Source organism: Lonchura striata, chromosome 5 (assembly GCF_046129695.1).
Source record: "Lonchura striata isolate bLonStr1 chromosome 5, bLonStr1.mat, whole genome shotgun sequence".
Taxonomy (NCBI): Eukaryota; Metazoa; Chordata; class Aves; order Passeriformes; family Estrildidae; genus Lonchura; species Lonchura striata.
The window spans coordinates 67,341,346-67,369,092 of record NC_134607.1 but is presented as its reverse complement, the minus strand read 5'-3'; the positions used below and the strand labels follow the sequence as shown (position 1 = coordinate 67,369,092).

General features: G+C 38.7%; 1 protein-coding gene across 18 annotated transcripts in view; it reads left to right on the top strand.

Annotated features, from left to right (window-relative positions):
- The window catches only part of CELF2 (CUGBP Elav-like family member 2), a 547,018-nt gene extending 519,488 nt beyond the window's left edge, over window positions 1-27,530 (top strand). For 13 of the 18 annotated variants that reach the window (XM_021530962.3, XM_021530961.3, XM_031506833.2 and 10 more), the window contains 4 exons: window positions 3,542-3,661; window positions 10,215-10,412; window positions 13,222-13,365; window positions 18,188-27,530. In XM_021530962.3, the coding sequence (XP_021386637.1) occupies window positions 3,542-3,661; window positions 10,215-10,412; window positions 13,222-13,365; window positions 18,188-18,315 (590 nt within the window). In that variant the 3' untranslated portion in view covers window positions 18,316-27,530. Of the gene's footprint in view, window positions 1-3,541; window positions 3,674-10,214; window positions 10,413-13,221; window positions 13,366-18,187 lie in introns of all 18 variants that reach the window. The other 5 variants (XM_021530951.3, XM_021530957.3, XM_021530954.3 and 2 more) reach the window with 3 other exon arrangements.
- The last annotated feature ends 217 nt before the right edge of the window (window positions 27,531-27,747 follow it).

The window sequence follows — 27,747 nt, the reverse complement described above, 5'->3', positions numbered from 1 at the left end:
CAAATATCTGTATTGTGTAGAGCAACCACTCCAAATAAAAACATGATCTCTGTATCAAAGAGAACTCTGTCAATGAATATATTAACCAAAGGCCAAGTTTCTTGGCTTGAAGATTGAAGCTGATAGCTAAAATTTCATCTGTTAAATGGAGGAAGCAAAATAAGAGGAGGGGCAGGCACTGAACTCTTCTCTGTGGTGGCCAGTGACAGGACCTGAGGGAATGGCCTGAAGTTGTGTCAGGGGAGGTTTAGGTTGGATATTAGAGAAAGATTTTTCACCCAGAGGGTGTTTGGGCACTGAACAGGCTCCCCAGGGCAGTGGTCAGAGCACTGAGCCTGACAGAGTTCAAGAAGGGTTTGGACAATGCTCTCAGGCACAGGGTGTGACTCTTGGGGTGTCCTGTGCAGGGGCAGGATTTGGACTTGATAATCGTTGTAGGTCCTTTCCAATTCAGCATATTCTGTGAATGTTCTGGTGTGGAAGCTGAAGGAAGTTGTGCTTTTGTGATTTTTTTATATTTTTTTTTCATTTATTTTGTGTCAGAGGAACCTGGTAAAACCCAATTTATAAATTATGTAGGGAGCCAATCTATTTTTGTCTTCTGGACAACTAAAAGACATAAATATAGAAAGTATTCTGACAGTGAATTATTCTTCCTTTGCCATTACTCTGAGCATTTGTGGAGCCCAAGAGTTTTGCTGTCACAAGAGAGTTATACAGGTTCCCCCAAAGTAGTGCAGTCATTTCCTGTTACCACAAGGCATGTGATTTTTCTTCTTTCCCTTCAGTTTAATATACGTTGCATTTTTTTTTAGTTGAAAGCAACCAGAAAATAGCAAAGGACAGGAGAAGCATAGTTCTTGTCTCTAGATGGATTTCATCTGGGAGCACACAAAGTAAAAACTTTCAGCTGGTATAAGCCTTCACACTTGTCTTGTAGGACCTTTTAACTTTTGTTTCATCTTCCTTTAGATTTCTGGGGGACAAGGATGCCATTGCTTCATCTGTTGGTTTTTATACAGCATTTTGTTAGAAATTTTCACCTCTGTTAATATTTTGGACCTTTTATAGCCCCTTTAAGGTAACATTTTAGCTTCTCACTGTCTTCACCTTTATTTTATACATACAGGCCTCAATCAATTAATATGGAGTCTCTCAGGAAGCCTCATGCAGAGGTTGCTTGATCTCTCCAAGCACCCTAAAAAAAAGGAGTTCATTTCTATTCACCCCCTGTTCAATTAGATGGTGGAGACCACACTACGTGTTCCATTTCTTTCTTCTCAAAGAAATATTAAGCCACAGAGGAAAGAGCATTGTCCCACTGCATCTGAGGCAGATCCCTGCTAAGCAGAAGCACCACAACAACAAAACACTCATTCCTGAGGAGCTTTAGGGCTTCACCCAGTATTGTACTGTATGTGCCAAGTCTTTATTCAGGCAAACTAGATAATCTGCATTGCAGCTTCAAGTGGGAGAAGCACTGAGGCACCTGCTCTTTATTTGCCTGATGGAATAGAGACTCTTGATACCAAAAAAAAAAAAGAAAAAAAGAGATGTTGACCCCAGATACTGACCATCCCTGGAACATGTTTGAGCAGCCAGGAATAAGAGCCCCCATAATTCACTGTGGGCTGCACAAGAGGGAAGGTTTTAAGCAGATTTTTTTTGCCTTCTCCAGCACATGTGTTGACAATACATAAGCATATGGCTCTTGTTCACAGGAGCTATTTGTCCCCAGCTTTAATGTAATTTACAGGCAGTTTCCAAGTCCCCATTTCTCTCATTTCTTAACTATCTATGTTTCCTCAGGAGAAAATGGTAATAATCCTCTAAAGCAGAAAATTGATGGAATTTAGTCCAGTCAAAACTAATCAGATTCTTCAGATTTGAGTTTTATATACTTCATTTAAATCTTTTGCTAATGAACATTGACAGAAACACAAACCAGTGTCGGTCACAGAAAATTCACTTTGTTTTTTTCTCTTTTCTCTGTTGGTGCCCACATTATCTGAAAAAAGTGGGGTTTTTACTTGTCTTTTTAATTACTTTTTTAAATCAAAGACATTATTGGATTCTTATTGCTTTGTGGGGACAGACTGAATAATCAAAGCTGCTTCTGTTTGCAACATACAAAATTATTTGAGTTAACATCACAGATGTTAAGAGACAAGGACTGCATAACAGAGTCTGGAAATCTCTCTTCCCCACAGCAAGAATGTACTTTGAGACCCCAATAGTGTGAAAAACTTGTCTTTGGTGGGTCTTAATGTTGCAAAGGCAGGTTATTTGTAGGTTAGAGCTTCAAGGTTTACCCACAGAGTGAAAAAGTTACCTCCTACTTTCTTTACTGGATCCTGTCAGCTCTAGAGACTTCACTTTCTTGAGGGTTCACTGAGTAATCTGATGTGTTTGACAGCCCAAAAAAGCATCACATAAAAGTGGTCTTAACTATTTCATAGCTAGGTAATGAATAGGAGCAAAAACGTCTGGTTGTAGATATGATGTGCCTCCAGTACATCATCAACAAAACTGACTTTAAATGTTCACTTTTCCTAAGATAATGCAATGTTATAACAGAAAAAGAAAGGAAGTCTTTATGACTGATACATGAAAGTAGGGTTCAGGAGACAAGCTAAAAACTTAATTGCTTCTGCAGCTTTTATGAATGTAATTCATCTGGTAAGCCTTTACCTACCTGTGAGTTAAGTGCTGAATCTACACTGGTTATTCAAGGCACTTCTGTGAGACAGATAGGTATTTCTAGTTCACCCAGCCTATCCCAAATGATGACTTTTTACTACTTTCTATGACAAGTGAGTCTCTTTCTCTCCCTAAACACAATTTAGGTGGATTCATCTCAACACCTTCATCATTCCCATGACATTGTAGCATCAAGGGCATTTTTTCCATCTTTTTCCCTCTGGCAGTTGTGTATATACATGACTATCTGTGTACAAAGACCAGGATAAAAGCCTGCAATAAAATGAATGGTAGTTATATTTTGCATTTGCCTGGTCATTCTTATTATTCTAATCTTCTTTAAATGAAGTTTATTCAGTGTCCTAGAGCATAGTGTCTTCAGAATAATTAAACTTACTCTTAGAACATTTGGAGCCCAGAATAGTAATCTGTTGTATGACAAAATTACTGAGTAATTCTTGTTTGTGTAATGATGAACTTTGAGGTGTGTGTCAAATTCTCAAATGCCTGGTTAGCTAATCAACTTGGGTTGCTAGCTTGATTGACAAACTTTTGAGAAAGTGTCTGATCCCAGACATAGTGGTTTGGTGTTTTATTTGCAAATAATAGCACTGAATTTTGTGATCTAGTATTTGCAGTTCTAAACTCACCAACACATCCCATGAACAATAACACTGTTAATGTCTTGAACAAGATTGGTCTTGTTGATCTAATTTTCTTTTTTCCTTCTCCCTGCTAGTAGCCCTGTTGTGCTCCTGTGTGTGATTGTAAGCTGCTCTGTGACCAAATAAAATAAACAAACTTAATTGCCTTAATTTTGCTTTGCTTTTTTTCCTTTCAGTGGCTGCATCAACTGCTAATTCCACAGCTGGTGCGGCCATGAATTCTTTGACTTCTCTGGGTACTCTCCAAGGACTGGCTGGAGCCACTGTTGGACTGAATAATATTAATGCACTAGCAGGTACCGTAAACAGTGAGTATTTATTGCTGTGGTGGACAGCCTTCCCCAATAATCATGCCACAAAAACTATCAATTGCAAAGTAATAATACGATTTTTAATCTCTACACCAAATAAGGGGGTCAAGTTGATTTAGTTCCATAGTACTACTACATATGTAGTTCTCTGGAGTCTTTTAGTTTCACACAGTTTGTTCTGCAAAGTGAATTTTCTTATGTCCCTGCATAAAGACTCCTTTTCTTGCAGTACATATGGAAGGTAAAAGAATTGTCACCAAGGATTTGGGTTGTCAAGGTTGTAGGAGAGGCTCCTTTTTCATTGAGGGAGTCTGACAACAGGTGTATCAGCCCAATGTACAAAACCTCACTCAGAAATGTAGTACCACGGAGGCAGTCCTTTAAAACTTCTGTAAGAAATACCTAATTGACTTGAGAGCAACATGCTTTAAAAATGAAAGCAAGTCTTTGGCTTTTAATTGGCAAGTATAGGAGGACATGCAGTCAATCACCTGTAATGCCAGAGCACGCACACCTATCCTATGACATCCTAACAAATCCTGGCATCTACAGCTAAAGTAGATACCAGTAGTTGTTAGAACATTCTTCTTTGCCCTTAGCCTTGGTCAAGATTTTTTTGAAGAAGGAGGATTTTTTTAAATTATTGTTTCTGCTATGGTGACTTCACCTTTGCCTGTAACAGAAGAGATTTTCCCAGCTGCGTTTTCCCCCCTCCCTCTTTTTATTCTTTAGCTGCAGTTGCTCCTTGCATTTCCTTTTGCAATGCAAGGAATCGATTTGGTCATTGCCAGTCCATGACCCATCATAATGTACCCTCAGGAATGGATGTCCTCCTCAGTATCTCTTGCTCACTCTGATGCTCTGCATGATGTCCTTTCTGTCACTGTTACTTGGCTGCTCACCAATCTTTTTGTTCTGTGATCTCTGGTTGGCATTGTTGGGAGCTGGGAAGGAAGGGGGCTTATGGATGTCCATGTAGTAATGTTGAATGGTTGCATGGGGTCTCGTGTAAAACAGGACTTGCTTCTGGCAAGGACATGTGCATTTCACACAAAACAACCTCTTTGTAAATACAACCCAAGGACAACTTAAGAAAAATTAGTATTAGGTCCCAAAATGGCGGATGTTAGTTTCCTTTCTTCTTATTCCATCGGTGTCAAAGCAAACCACATGGCATGCATAGAAGTCTAACTTACTTCCTCTCTTCTCATGAGCTGTTGTAGTAAGAAAGCTACCCTTTCATGAGTAAGAAACTATTAAATGTCCTTTCTGATTAACAATCATTGTGCTTCACTTGGTGTATAAAAAAATTATAATATCAAGAGCAAACTATGACATCCCACTCCTTCCCCTCAGCAAGCTCCAGGCACACTGGAGCACTCCAACATAATGTACCTCTTCATCAAAACCAAGAAAGAGTGAATCCTGTGAGCTCATTGTGTGGGAACCCTTCTGTTGCACTCCTTTTAGCACTCCTTGCTAGGCTGCAAGCAAAGAGTTTACATTTTCTAAGCAAGTATTTTGAGGTGATGTGTGTGCAAACTTATCTGCATGTGTCATTTGAAGTATTAATGATGTATTCACAACCTGGTACTAAATTTCAGTTTGTTTTAAGTCACCATTGCTTCCATGGACTTGTACTGACAGTGACTGCAGTCCTAAATATTCTTTATGGTTGTTTTTATGCATATGTGTATTGTGCTTACAAAATGTATGTGGGTATGTCTGTCTATGTATATACATACTGGAGAGAGAGCTAAAGAGGGGAAACTACTTCCTCATGACACAGCTCAGCATTAGAGCACTTGAAAAGGGAATTTGATTATCACTTCCTGGTAGTCATGATGCTGATGATAGTGAAGCATTGCTCAAATTACAATAACCTCCCCTATTTTAATGACAATCTGGGGCTTTTCCTGATGACCATGTCTGACTCAGTCATGCACATTCAAACCCACCTGGGAGACTGCCTTTGGGAAACCTTATGTTCAATAAGTCTGATGCTCCACACTGACCTGGCTTTTACCACGGTCATAGGCAAGCCCATAAAAAGTATTCACTGGCCATGGACATTCCTGAAGTAACTGTGCAGAGAACTGGGAATTGAGTGACCTGCTTCTAGCTGGGGAATTAGAAAATCCAAAGCACAGATCAAGCAGATCTTAACCCAAAAATTAACCAGAAGGTGGCAGTGGGTTTGGGCATTGATTTATATAGAGGTTTGAAGAGATGCTCTTCTGCCTAAGCCAAGTCCTGCCCTGCATGTGAGAATCACATGGAGAATGTCTTCCACACTGAGCTCACTAGAAGACTTTTATCTTTTTTCTCGGTCCTGTCTGTGTCTGTGAAAAGAAGCTGTGCTATGGAGATTGATAGTGCTGTCAGTGTAGAGAGAAGCATTTTAAAAAGATGTCTGGAGGCCTTAAATAAAGTGGAGTATGGTAAGTTTAGGTGTCTCCAAGGTTTTGGCAGCAGTTGTACCTAAGTGTGGGCATTTAGTCTTCTGTCCATTATTCTTGAAGCACCTAAAACTTTAAATGGCAAAACATTAGACTGTCTGCTTTGAGCATGTAAATTTAGCAAATCTAAGTACCAAAAAGAATTATGAATTATGAGGAAAAATAACTAAAGAGGGAGGAACTAATCCTTTGGCCATACTTTTGGGATACTGGACAGCCCTGGCACAGAATTTGTGTGTGACCCCAGGGCAGTAACTTAGCTTTTTTTGCCCCCTTATTTACATCTGTAAAACAGAGATAAAACTGTTCATGACAGATTTGAAGGTGCTTGAAAAGCACTTTGAGAGACCTTTGGACTTGCCAAGCTTTGTTGCTTTTGTATTATGTAGAGAAACTCAGAATAGTAGAAGGCCATAGATGAGAGGCTCCAAAAGGTTATTTCACAGAAGGGAGGAAGGGACCAGAGTTCAGTGTGTGACTGAGGTGCATTGACAGAGATAATAGAGATGGCAGAGATGCAGCTGGGCCTTGCAGATTTCATAAAAACCATAAAACAGAGAAAGTGTTGGGTGTTTTCTGCAGCTGTGTTTTGCTCAGGAGGGAGGTGTGTGCCACCCATGGGCTGTGGCAGCAGTAGCTGTGCCCTTCCCAGGGGCAGTGCTGTGGGCTGGGTTGTCTGGCTGATGGCTGATCTGGAAGCACTGGGTGGGAAGTGCTATTAATTCCAGGGGAAAGGAGGGGGAGGATGCTGCCCACTGCAACACAAAGCATGTTTATCTAATAGGCCAATGACTCATGAAAGATAACACGGTATCCTAATGCTACTTCTGTTATCAAGTTATTTCAACACTAATAAAAAGAGAGATACAAGCTGCTTTATCAGGAGCCTTTAGTTTAACCAGTCCTGTATGTACATCCATGCAAGCAGTGACAGAAACCTAAGTACAGAACAGCAGAGCAGGCAACAGTCAGCCTCAGGATCAAATTATTATTAGTAGTAATATTTATTTATACAATAATATATTGCATATTGTACATTTATTATAAAAATATTGTTTATATAGTTTTTGTTATTATTACTGTTATTACAATATTTTGAAAGTGACTCTTGTCACTCCCCCTCCTGAACTGGACAGAGGAGAGAAAATATAACAATAGGTTTGTGAGTTCAGGTAAAGGCAGGGAGAGATTAGTTACCAGGCAGAACACTCCTGACTTGGGGAAATTAGTTTCATTTATTACCAATCAATTCAGAGTGGAATAATGAGAAATTAAACCAAATCTTAAAAACACCTTCACCTCACTTCTACCTTCCTCCCGGGCTTAACTTTAACTTTATTCCTGAATTCTTCACCTACTGTCCCCAGTGGTGCAGGAGGACAAGGAATGGGGGTTACAGTCAGCTCATCACACATTGTTCCTGCAGCTCCTTCCTCCTCAGGGGTGGAATCCCCACACTGCTCCTCTGCTCCAGCATGGGGTCACTCCACAGGAGAGAGTTCTTCACCTGCTCCTCCAATGTGGGTCCCATTCTACAGGCTGCAGCACTCCACAGATTGCTCCAGTGTGGGTCTGTTCCATAGCACTTCCCTTCAGGAAAAGGCTGTTCCAGAGTCACCACTACTGACAGCAAACCTGCTCCAGTGCAATCCTCTCTCCACAGGTCCTGCCAGTAGCACTGCCTTCCTGTGGGGTCACAGCTTTCTTTGGGCATCCACCTGCTCTGCTCCATGAGCTGCAGGTGGATCTGTGCTCCTCATGGACCCCCATGTGCTGCAGGGCACAGCTGCCCCACCATGGGCTGCACCAGGGGAATCTCAGCTCCAGGGCCTGAAGCAGCTCCTGCTCCTCCTTCTCTGTCAACCTGGAAGAGCTGTTTCTCTCACACATTCTCACTCCTCTCTTCTCTAGCTGCAGTTACCATTGCACAGGGTTTTTTCTCCTCCTTTACCAAGTTAACCTCAGAGGTCACTGATGGGCCTTGGCCAGCAGCAGGTCCATCTTGGAGCCATCTAGCATCAGCTCTGTAGGAAGTAGGGGAGGTTTCCAGCAGCTTCTCAGAGAAACCACCCCTTTATCCCCCCCACTACCACCCAAACCCAATACAGTTTTATAACTGGAACCATTATACAAGAAATATCTGGGTCTGTTGAGCTCTGACAGGGATTTTTGTTCAAAGCAGTGGCAGCCAGTTCCTCCCATCAGGGTACACTGATGCTCTGAAGTGGGGTGGAGGGGAAAGAGAAGTCTTCAAAGTGAGACATTTTATTAAGGAAAGGCTAAGAATATCACATCTCTGTCAAGTGTTTAGTCACACAAATTATAGTAAGATCAAAAGGTATAATTTATGCAGTACAATTCTCTTAATTGGCACAGAGTCTGGTGGAGCCAAAAAGGTGCCACTTGAGCAATTGTCCTGATTATTGGAGACTCATAGGAATATGCTTTTCAAATCTACATAAGAGGCAGAAGGATACTGGGGTCAGCATCTTTATCCTCCTCTGTCAATGCTGGATAATTCCCTGCAGTATTCTTCCTGTATCTAAATTACACATAAGGTTTCTGCAATCTTCCTTGAAGATTGTTTCTCAATCTAATAGATTTAATTATTAATTTACTATAAAGTGTCCTCTGCTTAATTTCCCCACTTTTCCCCAATTTACATAACCCTTATTATTGCTCTGAAATTAAGCCCTTTCCTTCTCTTTACTGTTCCTCTCTTTGGGAATCTTAAAATGACACCACCAGTCACATCTTCACCCCCCATTTTACCAACCAAAACATTAGACAATTTCTAAGAAATAATGCTGGTGATTCTGGGTGCTCCCCCCATTTTTCTAGTGACTGATCTTCTGTACCTCTATGGGCCTGTTAAGCCTTTTGTTTGTGAGCTGTTCACCTAGAACCTGGGGAGCTGGGATGGCTAATTGTGCAGAAAACATGCTCTGAGTCTCAGTCCTGATGTACTGTTGGTGCTCAGGCTGACATAGGCTGGGTGTGTGGAAGATGAGCAGGGCTCTGAACCCTGCCACGCTTTCAACTTCCAACAGCAAATTCACTTTTTCTGGAATTTCTGAAAGGCATGCTAGTGCTGTTAACTTCAACATAACTCATTTTGGAGTCATGCTGAGCAATAGAAGCAGAGGAGGGAAGCTGTAGCTCAGGAGTTTGTCCACCATCAAATCAGAGTAGTACAACTCCTTATGCAGCCCACACTGTTTGCACGGATGAGGGATGTCATTTTCTGCACAGCTAGGAATCCCATCTGAAATTTCCTCTTTAGCAGCCATCCCAGTTAAATTACTCTGTTACTTATCAGGATCTAGAATTGCTGTAAGTTAAAAAAAAGTGACTCTGCTTCCCTTGTGAAGAAAAACATTTCTAGAAATAAATGCTTTTGTTTCTTTATGAAAAATGCCTAGTCTGGATGAAGTATTTTTAGTCACTCTGGGTGTGCTGCTGTTCATCTCTTGTGGAGTGACTGGAGTAACTAGAGGAGGGGTGGAAGCAGTGAGCATCACAGTCCATCTTTTTACCACAAGCTGAGCGGGACAAAGTCTGTAATTGTAGAGGGTTATAACAGAATCATTTAGGTTGAAAAAGACCTGTTTTAAAATGCAGTTAATCAGGGTTCTCTGCTTACTCTGTGTAAGCAAGACACTTGTGATCTGGTGTTGTCATGGCTGTTGCTGAAGACTGTGGTCAGAGAGAGCAGCTTTTCTCCCAGACTGCTTTTTCCACAGACAAGGACACAGGTCAAATAGGTCCCACACTGCCAGCCTCAGACACCCAGAGCAGAAGCACAGGTGTCAAGGAGGATGAGCAGAGAGGCTCTCAGGAGCACGGAGCTGTAGTACTTGCCAGTAGCAGGCTGCATGCGAGTCCATTTGACTGTGCAACCCTTGTGCTGAAGTGACCCTGATGCCAAAGTCGTGTTTCTTTGTCCTCAGTCCCATTTGGTGACGTGCCGAGCTGCATGCACTGCTGTCGTCGTCAGTGTCGTATAATACCAACGACTTTCGGAAAGCACTAATGAACAAGTGCAATTTCTTTTCTCTATTGTTGGGTTTTTTGTAAAGTTGCTCAAATGCTCTCAGGTATGGCGGCCCTGAACGGAGGACTCGGCGCAACTGGCCTGACGAACGGCACGGCCGGCACGATGGACGCGCTCACCCAGGCCTACTCAGGAATCCAGCAGTACGCGGCCGCCGCGCTGCCCACCCTCTACAGCCAGAGCCTGCTGCAGCAGCAGAGCGCCGCGGGCAGCCAGAAGGAAGGTAAGTGCCCACGCCAGCAAACCCAGCCCAGGCGCTGCCACGCGGCTCTTTCCTCCTGGAGGCTTCGTGGAAAGCCTCAGGCAGTCTAAGCCGTGATTTCTTCTTCATCCAGTTTTCTCCTGCTGGCCATTGTGGTCTTCTTCTAATGTGTCACCTTCTTCTTCTGTCTAATGTGTTTCATTTTCAGCCATCTGTCCAAGTTATACTTTGCCACCCATCCCTTCCTTATATAAAAGCATTTACCAACTACCGTATAAAAAGGCGCCGCTAACAAAAATCGTCCCTCCGTGGATGCAATTTTGTCTTCTGGTTTCCATTTTCTGTCATAGTGGAGTTAATCTGATTAAGGTTTTGAGCTAATGACGAGATCCGTTCTCACTTTGAGTGGTTCTTTGCTTAATTGTGGGTCTTGTGAGGAAGCTGCTAAGTGAATGATTGCCTCCCTCTCCCCACACCAACAGCAAATAAACCTCAGGAAGTTATTGCTAAGAATAAATGAATACTAATTACAAGGTGTTTAGGAAAATGAGGCTACCCTTTTCCCCTCTTCCGTTCCCCGTCATGCTTCTAAGGCATTTTCAGGGAGGTTGTTTCTGTTTTCATTGCTTTCTCCTGTCCTAATTTCCAGCTAATTCTACAAAGACAGGAAAATAACTGCATGCTTTCTAAGACTGTATCTATGTTGTCACTACTGCTCTTGCCAAGGATAAGCTTTGGAAATAAACCTAGTATAATATCCTCAAGAGAAATCTTTTTTATCCTCTTTTGAAATAGTATTTTGTACTGTTATGGGATGTGTTTCCTAGGAAGACAAATTTGGCATTCCCCCAGCTGGTTATTGTATAGCAACACTGGAGTTAAAATGTATATTTTCTCTCAAATGTTTCCTTCATTTGCTGCTAAAAGCTTGAATTATTTAAAATGAAAGGGGATTTTTTAAATATTTTTTTTCCATATTTTTTGTTTTTTGCATTTATCTTTCACCTCAGGCCCTTTTGTCTGTGACAACAGAGTATTTGACACCAGAAAAAAATTGTTTATTTGGTGTCATTGCAAGATACATAGCAAAGGCCAGCTTGATTTTTTTTTCCTAGCTATTTTAATTTTAATGTGTTCATAAACATTCAAATCAACTTTAGGCTTATTTTTTTATTTTTATGAATTGCTGGCATCCTTTTTAAAACACAGTGTTTTGTTATATATCTTGTATCTGTTAGTGGTTAGTTAGGTTCAAGTGAGTGAATTCCACTACTGAATACTGATAGCAATGTTTTGTCTCTTACCATGATTTCTGATGGAAGAGCCTGGAGTGGTTGAGGATAAACAAGTACCAGAGAAAAATGCTATATAAATATTAAATGCTGAAGCACAGTGAACTGCCTTGTGCATATGCTCTTTAATATTATTTAGCAGGTTTTTTTCCCCTACTATTTAAAAGAGCATTATTTGCTGGGAATGATAATTTACTTCTGACAAGAAGAAAAAGTTTCAAGTGACAAGGTTATTTCATCCTTTTTTTTCCTGACTCCCCAGATTTTTTTTTTTTAATCTAATTCATTTATCTACTTCTTTTGGGCAAACTTTGTTACGTTTTCCTTCAGGCTGAGAGAGAGCAGCCAATCTTATTCTGTGTAGGAGAGGTGAGGCTCTGTGGCTCTGTTGCTGAAGGAGCTCTGTAAATCTCATAAGCGCTTTCCTCTTCCTCTCCAGAAAACCAAAGACATCACATCTAAACACATTTAGGTTCAATTAAGCAAGGGAATAAGTAATCAGGCTATTCTAGGTGTGGTTTTAGCAGAAATGCTTGTTCCCTTTGTGTACCACTTACACTGCTGGAGCCTGCACAGAGGCCACATCTGGCTCAATCATATATCACACTCTTCCTGGCATCCATTGCTCCTTTCCAGTGTGTTGCTACTGAGCTAGGGGAAAAAAATAACCTATCAGTACTAGGATGAATGTTTTAGCTTACACCTTTAATAATAAATATCTCAAACTTCGTCTGCAATGAAAAATATTCAAAGCACCTTTGAGTTTACACCTTTGTTTGCAAACTGATCTGTCTAAAGCCACTTAATTGCAACCCAGCTACTTCATTTTGAACTTCTTTAAAATAATTGCTTTACAAAGCTTCTTCCAGGAGATAGATCTTTCTATGGGGGATTTATATTTAAAAAAAAAAAAAAAAGAAATAAAAGCTCATTTTGAAATTAGTCACTACAAATTTAATTCTCAATGTAGTTTTCTCACTGACTTCACTGAATTTTAAGTCACAAGGTGTGCTTCTTACTATTTTTATTCCTATCTACACCATTTTCTTGCCTTTTGAGTTTAAATCTGTGGTACTCAAATCTGAGCTCACCTCCTTCCCTTTCCATAAGTTCCTGCAACTGGAATTAAACCGACAAACCCATGCAGGTGTTGGAAGCAGCAGAGGACTCCTTGTGGAGTTCTTGGAGCATTTTGAGAGCCAATACATTCTGTACCTGTTTTCCTAATCTTAATTATACTGAAAGACTTTCTTCAATGTAAATTGAAGAAAGAGGATGAATTTAACTACTTCTGTAGTAGAGTTATGAAATAAACACTTTTCAAAGTAAACACTTTTCAAGATGGGATGCTCTCAAGAGCTGCATTTCAGCTGTGCTTCTTTGATGATCCACTTGCTTTTGTTCCTTCAGAGTTAGAAAGTGAAATGCTTTCTGACCATCAGCTTCAGTAAGTATTATGGAAAAACAGATTAAATGTAGCACTTGTAATAGCTGTTTTCATATTTCTTTTTTCTCTTTTTTTTTTTATTTTCCTAAAGGTCCAGAAGGGGCAAACCTCTTTATTTACCACCTCCCCCAGGAGTTTGGAGACCAGGACATTCTGCAGATGTTCATGCCTTTTGGAAATGTTATCTCTGCTAAAGTCTTCATTGACAAACAGACCAATTTGAGCAAGTGCTTTGGTATGTCAAATTTAATAAATCCAATACTAAAAGCCACATGCACTATACTGGAAAGGGGCCAGGAAAGAAAATTAACAACAATGTGAGAAATGTCATGCTGGAAAATAATTCCAAAAATAATAGACTGTTAATCCTCAAATGAGCAGGAAGATGCACAGACAAACTACTTCTAACTAAAAATTGGATATGAAAAAAAACAATAATAATCTTCCAGTCTGACATCTCGCACGAATGTGTCAAGTACATGAAACTAATTACACCCTGTGTGGGGGAATGTCATTTAATATACTATTAAATTGCCTTATTATGGATACCTAATTATTCTCTATTGTATAGCTGAGCCACTTTAAAAAAGCTCTATGTTTAACCCATTGCTTCTGCATTACAGGAATTTCTTTCTTCTGAATTAAGTACAAGATTTTGCAATTAGTGACTGAATGGTGTGTACATGTAGTTCAGAATATTCTGCAGACAGTTGATGTCTAGATATGCAGCTCCAGCTGTTGTGGGTGGGTTCCAGTGTGTTTGGAAGGTGGCATCTCCCTTACCTTCAGGCAGGGATGAAGAAAGCCTCACAAGATCAGTATCAAGTTTCCCAGAAAATACTTTGAGCTGTCAGAAAATTAGATCACAGCAGAGGAGGAGATGATGTGTTTGTATAAAAATAGTTTTAGGGTTGATTAGGAGGGCTGATGTCTTTGGAATAGCAGAGATGCACCAGTTCAGTGCTTTGATGGAGTGGAGCAGAGAATGTGAGTGAGTGGTAAACTTTTGGAGCATTGATCTAATAATTATGGTCTTATACAAGACACAGAGAGGATTTAGGAGGAGGAAGGAATCTCTTAAACATGAGTTTTGCAAGGGCTGGTACAAAATACTGGAATTTTCTTTAAAGTGGCAATTCTTTCCCAGAGTAAAGAAATGCACTTGTATATATGACAGAAGAGGACTGGACAGTGCACTTGGAAATTTGATTTAGTTCACAGAAAGAGTGTAGCATTCTGTCTGCATTTTCCCACAGTCTTTCAGTTCATTTTTGAAGCATTCAGCTCTTTAGGCTTTACAAAAAATTTTTCATATCTAGGCCAGTATAGTTCAGCCTGTGTCTCCAATGGGTTAAAGCAGTCCCTGAGGCTCTTGCAAATTTGAAAAGTGGAATTGAAATGGACTCCCCATTGATCTGGAGCCAGTTCTGTTAGTATGTTGAGGGTTACAAAATCGTTGTTGAGGTCTCCAGGAATCTTGATGAAAAGACAAATCAAGCTACGTTAATCAAAATGCAGCAATTGTGGTGACTGCTGAAAGAATGTAAATCAGTTTGGGCAGGTGGCTCAATTCATTAGATCGTTTCCCACACTTGCTTTTTGTGCATTTTCTTTTACTTTTTGATTACTTTCTTACACATTTGCCTGGGTTTGTGGGACACAATTGCCTAACTTAGTAGTGCACCAAAGTTATCTTCTTTAAGGGAAAGTGGAGGTGTCAACAGCAAGTGGATGGAGGAATCCTCTGTCTTTTTCGTTTATCAGCTTTCACTGATAGTTCCATTTCTCAGTCTTCCTTCCCAGATATTCTGCTACCAGGAAGGGAGCTCTGCTTTAAAAACAAAACATAGAAGTGGCAGATGAGGCTGAGTTTTCTGATTCAGTGGGTGACTACTTGGTGATGCTGCAAATCACAGGCAAAGCCAGAATTAGTCCTGCTAGCTTAATGTACTGGCATAGTCTGCATGCACCTCCTCGGCTTTATTAGCAAGAATTGTCTATTTTTTGTTTTGGTCCTATACTTGTGTTTCAAAAAGCCTTTTTTTTTTTTTCTTCTGTTCTCCCACCCAAAAACTACAATACTGCTGCTGAAAAACCCATTGCTCTGCTGAATCATTAATGGTCACTGCTCTTGCTATAGTTTGAGTTGGGGTTTTTTTATTTGTTGGTTTGGTTTGGTCTTTTTGCCCCTAATAATTGTAATTGTAATTGTAATAATTTGCACATGCTTAGGGCTTCTACTCTGGAGTTTCCAATCTCCTGCCCAAAGGAGGAGGAAATCAAATTACAGATGAGAACAGGTTGAACATTCAAAAGGTGTAAAGATTTTCCAAGTCTGTCTGGCAGAAATGGGAAAATTTATTCTGAGTGAGTGATAGACAGTGATGAATCTTTATGCAAAACTGCTTCACAAAATGAAAAAATCCCTTTCTTTGCAGAAAAAGGACTTAGGCATATTTTCTTTTCTTGTCCAACCCCAAATGAATGCTCAAAGGATTAAATGGTGATGAGGATGACAGGACAGTGTTTACACCTGGAAGTGCTCTTCCATGAATTCTCACAGGCTTCACAGACTTTAGTTGATTCAGCAGACAAAGGGTTTCACTCTTCAAGCTTATCTCTTGCCTTTCATAAATGTTAGAGTAAGAAAAATGAGATCTGTAAGTAATGCAGAGGAGGAGGGACCCAGTTACATCAGTGCAGAAATGCAGTCAGACTTTTAGCAAAATTGTAACTTGAATGATGAAGATTATTTATCCTGATTATAGAGATACCCAAAGATCTAAAACAAAAATCAGAATTGTCATGACAGGATCTTTAAGAATTAATAAGAAACATCATTCCAGCTTCATGTAACCTGTGGTTTAAAAATCAGACAAAAAATGATGAAAGGGTCCAATCAGAAAAATACAAATAAAGGGAAGAAATTCTAGATTCCTCAGTAAGCTTTATAAATGAAGATTCTTAATAAGGAAGATGAGAGTGTAACAAGCTAATGCAGGTATTGCTTTCTGTGTAAAGAGACAAATTGTGAATCAGAACAACTGAATTGAGAGGGGCTGATGCCAGCAGTGTGCTTCCTTCTCTTCATTCACCATGCACAGATGCCAAGTGACTAGTTTAGATCACTTGCTTACTTTTCAGCTGGATAAAACTAGGTACAAAGGAAAGGAACTACAGTGACGATAAGTTCATAGCAGTAATTTGCACTTAAGGGAATAAAGTGAAGGTCAGGAAAGCTGTAGAGGGAAATGCTGAATTGTCAAGGTAGGTAGGAGTAGCTGCACCTCAGCTGTGAAGCATCTGCCTGGACAGTGCTACAGCTGCCTCCCAGCTCCTGCTAGTTCCCTTTGCTATCCCTGAGCCAATCCTAGAGCCAGTGGAAGGAGACACAGGACATAGAGCTAAGATAATGATTGGAGTCATGTGAACAGGCATGATCTCCTAAAACCAAATAGGGGAAAGGAAGAAAGGAAGAGAGTGATGCAGCTCCTCAGGATTTGGAAAAAAAATTTGGCAAAAAAATTACAAGGGAATGATCTCAGGAAGGAAGTGAGGAAGTGGCAAGAGTTACTAAAACCAAGGAAGATATGGAGGAACATTTATTATCCCTTAAGGAGGCAACAAATAATCAATATGGACAATATGGATAGAGCATATTGGCTTTGGCCAGGAGAATGTCTGCAGAAGTTTAAATGAGAGGTGGTTTTGAGTGGAAGGAACAGATGTTGGCCTGAGTTGTCAGAGTCTTAAATAGTTTGGTGAAGTTGATTTAAGGTGAAGCCACAGGATGATCTATGAAGGAGAACAGCTGGACAAGGATACCTTGATAAGGGGGGAAGGTTTTATGCTGTGGGGAAAGCATTATAACACTGACTCTACAACTGAAAGAAGGCACCAATGCAAGAGCCATAAAGGATAGGTTAAAGTAATGGTAAAAATAGGTTATGAACCCAAGTACACAGACACTAAGCACAAATTAATGAAGCTGATTGAGGAAAGAGAGGCACTGAGAAGCCCGTGTGTTAGGACTGAAGACAAAGTGTGTGGCATCCATGCTTTAGGAGAGTGAAGGGATATATGTTAAGGCAAATGCAAGTGGAAAGAAGAGGGAGCATTTCAAAGCAGATGCATAGCAGCAGGCTGAGTGCAGTAATAATTAGCCCAAGCTGAGGCAGAGCAGCAGTTAGGTGAGCTTTGCAATTACAAGTGGGAGGCCCAGATATGAAAATGAACTTTGAGCTTCCAGAATCAGGGAGATTTGAATATATTATGAACAGAACATTTTCAGTCTCCCAGGGAAAAGAAATCTGAGCCAGGCCAGCCATTCTGAATTACCCGAGCAAGCATTATCCTCCTCGTTAGTGCTCACATGAGAGAAGCAGATCTTGGAGTTCTCATCAAACCCTACCATTGTCTTTATGATGCTGCTTAATTTTGATGTTTGCATACCCCTTTGGAGACCAAGAGACTAAATTAACTAACATTAAGGTACCCCGAGATCTTGAACTGGAAGGAGCTGTAAAATTACAAAATATTAATATTGCAACTGTCCCAGGCCGAGCCCAAGGACATGTGTTCCATAGCACACATGAACTCACACCCAGGTGTGCCACTGGGTTTAGGCAGTTTGGGGGTTGATTCAGTAACCAGGCTTGCTGTTTCAGCTTCCCTTTTGCAGACTGGCCTAAATAGCATTTCCTAATAGACTGGGAGCCATGTAGGTACTACACTGAAAAGTGTTACAGTAATAAATATCTTCAATCTCTAAGGTAGGTATATAAATAACAAAATGGAAACTGCATTGCACCAAAATTGGCCAACTGCATCCCAGCTAGTAAAGAAATATTATAAACGTAAAGAGGATGGAAGGAAGGATTATAGACATAAAAGGGAAACGGGAGAAAATGGGATATGAAGTGTGATCAAAGAACTAACTGAAAGCCAGGTGAATGTGTCAAATAAATAGCAATGATAAAATTCGAACAAAATGCCTTCTGACATTTGTCCTAACCTAGAGCTGACTTTCTCTCCCACCTGTGTTCTGTGTCTCGCAGGTTTTGTTAGCTATGACAATCCGGTCTCTGCACAAGCTGCTATCCAGGCTATGAACGGCTTTCAGATTGGCATGAAACGCTTGAAGGTTCAGCTGAAACGCTCCAAAAATGACAGCAAACCTTACTGATCTTAACCCCAGATGCTTACTGCTCTTATTTTAGCTTTCTTAGGGTAAGTCCCATGAGCAAACCTGTCCTCTGCAGGGGGGTTAAGAAAGAACATAGAGCCAACCTTCACCAAGGGACAGTTATTTTTACAGTTACCACTTCCATCTCCCCACTTGTCCTTACTGCACTTGGCTCCCATTTCCTCGCCAAGTAATTACTGAGTTGTGTTACTGTATTTTGTTTTGCAGCATAATTTATCTCCTTTTCGAAACAAAATAAACATCTTGAAATTCCAAACAACACACACACACACAGACACAAAAAAATGTGCAATTTAACTCTGTGAACCCTGGTGCCATTAGCACACAATAAAAGTTGTTTTCTATGGATGGATCGTATTTTACCAGGGTGGCACCAGCAGTTTATAGGTTAAACGAAATGGCCTCATGCCAGTTGAAGCACTTATTTTGCAACAAAAATTGAAATAAGTCTTTCCACTACATCAACTTGTTTTTTGAGAAGATCTGATTTTTTCTCGGTTCAAATCAACGTATTGTTATATATTAGTCTGATTTTACACTGGTCGTCTTTATATTTCATTTTTTTTAAGTTCTTGTTTTTTTGGAAAGGATTAATGTAAAAAAGATTTAGAGATCTGTTTCTAAAGCTACAGGGTTTAAAATAAAAAAAATAAAATAAAATGAGTGACAATACTTGATGTTTCTTGAGAGATAAATTTAATAATAATAAAAAAAGAAAGCCACAGGCCTGTAAATTTTATTTGTAAAAAGCATTTCTATTTTTATACAAAATTTTTACTGCCTCAGAAATAATGGAATTTATTTATTGCCTATTGTTAACTTATTGGATACCTAAAGAGCAGCTCTCTATGCTAGCTAGATCCTTTGAAGTAGTCTCTAGAGTAATTGTGCCAAGAATGGGCTCTTTTTCACTGTTGAACCCTCCACCCTTTGCAGTTCATGCTTTTATCCTCTTGTTTGTATTTGTCTGGTTATTTTGTTCGTAGTTTCCATTACCTAGTTTAAAGTTCAGTTGTCTGACCCTTTCCCCCCCACCCCTCTCCCTGTACCTTTCTGTTACATTTGTAGAAACTGGTTCTTTCCTCTCTTTTCTCCCCAAAGAGGAATCCATTCTCTCTGACTCCTTTCAGATGGATTCTTTTGGGGTTCCATTGTGTTCTTGTTGGCAAGTATTGTAAGTTAATGCAAATTATGTGAACAGCTCGTAGGCTCTACTGATAAAAGATTTGCATTAGTTTTCTCCTGCACCCATAAAAGTGATTTTGTTTGTGCTGCATAGATTCTGTGTAACTTTTTTTCCTCTTCCTTGTTTTTTCCCTAGACATCTCCATGCCCGTTAGCCCATCGTTTGCCTAGCATGTCCCTGTGGCGTCTCAAAAAAAAAAAAGTTTCATCGTCCCGTCATTGTTTCTGATGTCTTTCTGACCTCACATCATATTTGGTTCTCCTACTGACCTAGTTTGACCTTTGAAATTTGCATGTGACCTCATCTAGCTATGAATTCTGGGAAGTCAATGTGAAAAAACATTGCTGCATTCATGCAAGACTGAAATTTATTATTAGATAAATTAATGATAGGATTTAAAAACAACCTGTGGCAAAATGTTTTTTCTTTCTTTCCTTTTTTTTCTTTTTAGTTTTGGTTTTTTGGTTTTCTTCTTTCCTTGGAGTTTTTGTTTCGTTTTGTTTGGGGTTTTTTTTGTTTTGGATTTTATTCTTGGTTGATTTTTGGTTTTGTTTTTCTTCATTTCGTAAAAAAAAAAATAAAAAAAAAAAACAGACTTGAAAGTATTATACAGGGATTGGCATTCTGCCTGGTCACTGGTGACAATAGCAATATGTGTCCAGAGGCACAGAATGTTGGTTTCTAACAGACTACTTCCAAAACAGTTTGAGAAATAAAACTGTCTGATTTTAAGTCTCTAGAGGTCTGTAATAGTTTTTACATTTTTCAGGCAGTGTAAAGTTTTTTGATAAGGCCATTTTAGGTGGCTCACTTTCTCATTAAAGTATATATATAGAACCACTTTTTGTAGATTAGTATAAGAAAATATTTACCCTGTTTTAGGGCAAATGCTACCTACTTGTGTCACCTTTTGCTGAACTGACTCACAGTTAGACAATCCATGGTTTAATGCACATGAAATTACCTATATTTTATACTGTTTCAATGTACAGAAGAAAGGTTACTGTAAAATGTGTTACGTTGGTGCTTCTGTGAATTAAGTTGTGGTTTCATCATGAGTCTTATGGTCTTAAGTGTTCTATGTTTATAAAAAGACAAGTTTAAAATTGGTTTACTTGAACAACAAGAACAAAAAGAAGATTCAAAAAAAAACACAAAAAAAAAAAGTAGTTTGCTTAAAAAAAAAATTTCATGTGAAAATGAAAAAATATTCCAGAATAAGTTTGTGTTGGCTTGTGACGCATTGATGTCATTTTTTTATTGTGAACAATTTAGGTGTGTTTGTGTTCAGCAAAATGTGATCAGTTTTTCTTTTAAAGAAAAAAAAATCAGTGAAACTATAGTGCCAAATTCCAAAGGTACTTTCTTCCTAGAGCTTCAGTGTGTTTCTTGTGTGAAGTAATTTGATAACATGGGTATTTTATTATGTGTTTTGTATAAATCCCTAATATTTAAAGAAAAAAAGAGGTTAAAAAGTTTGTTAACTTGCTATCCTGTGGTCTTGTTGCCTGAAATTGTTATTGTTTGTTATTTCTCTTTGATGTTTTTTGTAAAACATTGTATAAGTGCCCATGTTTCACTTTTTTAACCACTCTGCACACATCAATGCTGTGAAAGCAAACCTCACTATGTATTTTCTTCATATTGTATGGAAACCTCTAAGGTGAGAAAGTTTTGAACTTTTAACCCTTTCCACCCAGAGCTGTCTTGAGTGTTAATACCTTTTATACATTCACCATTTTGCTGTTTATTTTTATATATATATCTATATCTATAAATATATATATACTTAGTTTTTTGTGGTTTATTTAATACATGGTTGAAATCAGAACAATGCACAGGGCAGATCTGAAGGACAAAAATATTTTACTGCTGTCTAAATTTCTTCTGTATCTATAACTAAAATTATTTAAAACCGTAATTAACTTGTGGTTTTCCTTTTTAGATTTTGGGGATTTTGTCTTTTCTTAAAGAGCTTTTAATATGCTGCTGGAATATGCTATTCAGTATTAATAAAATAAAAGAAAAAGAAAACAATTCTTTAATTATCTATTGTATGAGCCACTCCCAGCCAGGAGTGGTCAATCCACCATTTGAAAACCTTGAGGAGAAAAAAAAAAAAAGAATAATAATATTTTTGTAATTTAAATAAATAAATTTTTGCTTAAATCAGATGCACTAGATCTTCCTGGGTGAAAATTCAGTGTGCACTGCAGTTAAACTACTTTTTATGGATAAAGTTTACATACACTGTAATGTTTGGTGTTATTTGCCATTATTTGTCACGGCAATATATTGGCTTACTCCTGCAGACACTCGTTCAGAGAGGAGTGACTTTACTCGTACCCATGGTCCATGGGAGTATCTGTGTGACTGATGTGGGTGTTTGCTGGAGGAAGCTCTTTGTAAGGAGCCAGAAAAGAGATGCTGGTAGCCCTTTTCACTGCCTTGTAAGTCTGATTGGGTTGCGTTCCTACCGCACAAACAGTGACCAACAACCAAATTCGGTTCTTTGCCACCGGTTCAGCAAATTCATTGCCAATCCAATGTGTGTGAGCAGCAGTACCTGCTACAGGTCATAAAGTGCCATAACTTCTTCCACCTCCTAGTTCTATCTGGTTATATCTGAAGCCACCTAAAATTAAAAACGAAGCCCTATATGAGCAACATCAGCTGGTGCACTCTTGTCTCTCATCCCCAAATTAAATGCTTCTTTATGTAGAGCCCTGGGATGGAAAGGACTAGCCTCTAGTGATGCAAAAAAGTTTTCTTCTTATAGCACATGCACTTATAAATAAATGATCTATACTTTTCTCACATTTTTACTACTGCTGGGGCCTTCCTACACCCTTTGAGGGCTATTTTGTACTACTTGCAGCAATTGTGCGTATTCAAAGTATCATCTCACGTACGTTATATTATATATATGTACATATATATATATATAATATGAGATCATCATTTGGATTGTTTAGAGACTGTTTCACTAATTTTTCTCATTGTACCCACCGTCTAAATTTCTAAAGTTTTTGTAGATGCCCTGGTGTGTCCTGTGGGTTTTCCAGTCCAGTTAGAGCGGTGATGCCTCTGGTCCTTGGGCAGAGTAACTCAACACCAGGCTGCCCTGAATTACTCCACAGGCCATTGGCATAGCAGTGGGAGACAAGGAATGTTTCTGTACTTCCAGGCAACTGAGATGAGTCATTGCTTAGGAAAGTGTCCATCTCTGGAAAAAATAAAAAATTAAAATTTGAAAATAAAAAATAAAATTTAAATACAAAACCAAAAACCCAAACAAACACCTCCGGGGAGCCAAATTATCTACCAGTTCTTTTCAAAATAATGAAAGGAAAAAGCTGCAAGGGTGCAAGGGCCTAATAAGAGAGGAAGTAAAACAAGGGAAATTGCTTTACAAAATTCTAATCAAAAGACTAGACTAGTTGCTTTATCAAACAAATTAGCTAATTGCAATGAAATGGCAGTCCTCAAAGGAGTAACAAGTTCATCTTTCTTTCACCATAGGGGTTACAGTTCCTTGGCTTGTGCTACTCTGGAATCATTTTACTGTTTCTGTTTTTATTATCTTAAGTGCTAATTAACAAAAGGAAAAAAATATCCTGTAGTTTCATTACCTTTTTGGATAATGTCATACAAAAAGAAAAAAAAAAACAAACCTATGTATTTGTGTTTTTTTCGTGCTGTGGGAATTGTTGTTTGTAGATTAATAATACTATCATTTTGTTTAGAATTACAAACTAGTTTTTAAGTATTGTCTGAGAAAAGCCAAAGTTAATGCAATCTAGTGGAAACTGTAAGACCATTTGAGTATTGTTTCTGTTTTATTGATGCATTTGGATTTTGTTGTTTGATGGAATTTGAGCCAAAAAAAAAGAACAAAAAAAAAGGCAAAAAAAAAAAAAAAGCAAGGCTTTCCTATTTCTACAACTTGATTGTACTTATGCATTTTGTACCAGTGGAACTTTTTATACTGGAGATTAAAAAACAAATGGAAATTTTTGTGGCTTACTCTCGTGGGCCCCCTCGATCATGACTGATTTTCAAGTTTGATTTCTGGACCGTAGAAAGAGAGTTGGTTTTGTTTTGAGAATTCAAAACTTTGGCTTGATTTCTTTTTTTCCCTTTGCTTATATCTAGTGTTTAGAATTTTGTCTTAACAAAAGCGGTAAGTTTCACTTTTTATTCTGTATCGTGCAGTTACACAATAAGGTAATTAGAATTAGGAGTACTCGGTCACTTTGCGTGGATAAATGTATTAGTTAAAACGTTAGGGTTTGCTTTTTTGCTGTTTAGATCAGAGTTTTTTCTGATTCTTCTGTCCTCATTGTGAACATAACCGTGTAGTTGAAACAGTCAGACTTATTTTTGTAACGTATGTTATTGTGTGATGCAGTTTTTTGCTTCTGTCTCCAATATTAAACCATTTTCCTAATACTTGTCTCTCTACTTTGTGTGTTGTATTGTTGGTGGTCATTCTGTGTTGGTAATACATCTGCACACCTCACTGTTTCACGTGCCTGTTTTTTTTTTTTTTTTTCTCTATTTGTTGGTTGTGTACAAAAGATACAGTCGATTCCACCTAAGTGAATAGCTGATTGGGGGGCAAAAGAGGATTTGTACATTTTAGACATTTTCTGGTTTCTTTGATTTTTTTTTTTATTTTTTTCTCTCTTCCTCCCCCTAGTCATGCCTTATCACTTGGATAATCTCTTGGAGCGGGAAGCATTTTAAATGAGTTTCCTGCAAAGTCCTATTGAAGGTAGCTTTTGTTAGCCTTCAAACTGCAAACCTTCTGCACACAAACACAGAAGACACCTGAAAAGATTTTTTTTTTTTTTTTTATGGCATGTCAGTCTGGAAAATGTGGATTATGGAGATAATTCCTTCCTAGTTGTTAAGAAAAAATACTCTGCCACTATGTTGCAGAAGCATATGAAACATTCAAGAAAAGGAGGATATAGCCTTGGGATTTTTTCTAAACTGCACAATAATCTGATGGCATATGGTGTTAGTCAAACTCTCCCTAGAAACAAATCATGTCTTAACTAGGTCTGGGACAGCCTGCAAAATCTTACCAGGTGATCAAGCTTGTTATGTGCAATTGTACATATAATACTTTTAAAAATATAACAAAATCCAAGTGAGCACAGGAAGACTTTCTACTAAAGCCAGTGGAAGTAAAAAAATAAAATTAAAAAATAAAAAACCAGGAGAAATAAATGATGGAAAAAAGATCCTCCATTGTTCCAATGGATGATACTTTTGCTGTGGGCTTAAAAGCAGATAATTTTCAGCATTGGCTGATAGTATTACACAAACCTCAAAAGGGACTAAAGAAATACCATAGCACTTTTTTTCTCATTATTTTTTACACTTGGCTCTTAGCTTTTTTATTCTTTCCTATATATTTTTCCTCCTCACAAGATTCTCTCTGCTCTCCCCCAACTGGTATCTACCACGATGAAATAAAAGCTGCAAAAGAAAACTCTTATGTTGTTCTGATTTACAGAAAGTCTCTTCTCTCCTCTGATCGCAGATACAAACCTTACAATTTGGAGAGGGGGGGAAACAAAACAAAACAAAACAAAACCAACCAAACCAAACCCAAGGAGGAGAGAGAAGCACTGGTGAGTGCTCTCTGGAATTCAAGCCATACGCCCCCGTCCCTTTCCTTTGTCCCACTTTCTGTGATGCTCAGGAATCGAAGACCACTTAAAAGTGCTCTTATGAGACCCAAACGACACTCCTCCCTCTTGTCTCCTCTCCCCTGGTCTTTCTGGCGCTCTGGCTTTGGCTCACACACACACACACCCCCATCAACACCGTCTAACGAGGTCCTGGCGCACTGGGTGTATCCGTGTGGTGTCAGCAGCAACGTTGGTTCCCGCCTTTGGAAGACTTTTGAAATTTTCTGGTGGCTTGTGAGTTGGCCTGGTTGTTACTACTCAATCTATTTTTCTGATTTTTTTTTTTTTCCTCCTTTTTTTTCGCTTTTCTGTTTCCATGAGAAGCAAACAAGTGATGAGTCTGGAGCCCCCAGTGAGCTCCAGTGCCTTCCCGCAGGGTCTGTAATCAGAGGTCAGGGGTCCAAGCAGCTCTAGGTTTAACCTAAAACCACAGGAGCCTGTAGCAGACAGCCCAGGCAGGAAAGCAGACTCCGATGGCCAGACTATATCCTGGGTCTTTAACACCTCTAGAGTTTATGATCTCGATTTGGGTAATTTTGACACCAGTGGATTCAGTTAAGTCTTGACTTGCATGATGGATAAATCAGAATTGCTCTCTGGGGTTTTTTAGCTTGCTGTGGATGTTTTCTTTTTTTTTCTTTTCTCTCTTTTACCTCCAAACTTGGTCTTAGAAAAGAAACTAGAGCTTTGTGAAGGGTCTTTTCTTCCAAAAATACAACTGAAAAAAAAGACTTATACTGCAGTTAGGTTTCTTTTAAATACTCAGGGCTGAAAGATACAGGGTTTTCTTTCTTTCTTTTCTTTTTTTTTTTTTTTTAATTTCAACAACGGGGGAAAAATGAGTTCCTTAAAGCAATGCAGCTGAACAGTTTGTCCTGCTTTTAAACACATGCTTTTAATTTCAATTATGTAAGGCACCTTGCAGTGTTAGCAAAATGTCTTCTTTGTTAGCTATATGTGTATCGCCATGGGAAATTACCAAACTGTCACAAGACTCACTGATTAAAGAATAGCCTGCCAGAGTGTGTGTGCCTTTGCCCAGTGTGACTCTTAGATATTAGGCTAAGGAAAACAGTTTAACAAAATGTAGTGTGAATCATTCCTGATAAGTGAATAAAGCATTGTGACCAAGCAATCAGATTATTCACTTATCAGGAATCGACTGTACTGATAGTTTGCCTGATCGTTTTTGTTCCTCATCTCTGTTGTAGTTTCACTACTTTGCTGTGTTCTGTTTTTTCTCTCATGCTCTTAGTAAAATCACTGGGAATATCCCTTCGTGTGATCATGAAACGTGCTACTGAGTAACAAATAAAAAAAAAATTTAAATATAAAAATGATATCTTAACAAAATCTATGCACTTGCTATCAGGAACACAATACTGGATGTGTCTTATATATATTGAACTATAATAGTATTCGATTTCTTAAATAAAGCTTAAGAAAGGATTCCGTTGTCTGTAAAATTTTATGAGCATTAAATGGAACAAAAAAATGTTTCTAGGATTGGGCGCTTTTTGTTATATTAAATCTTCCTGGGTATATGGTCTTTAACCATGCCCAGGCAAATGTTAATTAATTCATTGATATTTCATTAATAATGGAGATTTTGAAAATTAGGCTTACTGAAATCTGTGGGGAGAAAAAGTCTTGCCATTCAGTGACTTGCAGCAAAAGATTCTAAGATGCAGAAATTTTGGTCTTTCTGTATTTGTAGAAGCAAACGTGTTTGGTTTTGCACTAAAATTAAAAAATAGCTAAAAAATGTGAATCAGAAAATGCTATAAAACAATACAATACTGTACTTTTTGGTATATGGCTTTTTTTTCCTCCTGATTCTAGATAGGTTTTGAATTAATAAATGAAAACTCATATACTCAAAATTCCACAGATTCAACCCTGGAGGTTAAAGCATCTTTTTGGGGAAGATCCATGGCTTACTGTATGTTTCCTGTATTGAGCCTTCTCTTAAAAAAAAAAAAAAAATCACATCAAAACCCGTGAATTAAATGGGAATTGAATAGGTAAAATTGTTGAGTACACTGAAAAAAATTATTCCTTCAATGGCTGTATATTTGCCACGAAATTGTAGATTTTAAACAATCTGATTTTATAGAAATGGCCATAATTCTTGTATTTATCAAACTTTCAATAATGTCAACCTTTGGCAGAAAGATCCAGGAGAATGAGGGGAGGGGAGGGAGAGGGGTTGCTTTCTTTTTTTCTTTTGAACTGCATTACTGCCTCACTTTTCATATGCCATTATATTATCTGAAAAAAAAAAATTAAATTGTGGAAATCTATCTGCTGCTTGTATCCTTCTATTCATGCATCTTTAGTAAATGTTACTGAGCTCAACATCCAGTGGCCAGGTGCACCAGCCTTGTAAGCCAAAAACACTGCTCCAGCAGAGAGGTCACAGGGAAGATTTGCCTTGGTGAGCAGCAGGATGGTCCTGTCCATCCCACATCAGTACAGTGCTCAGGTGGGAACCCTGCCCTGCTTTTCAAGGGCTGCTGA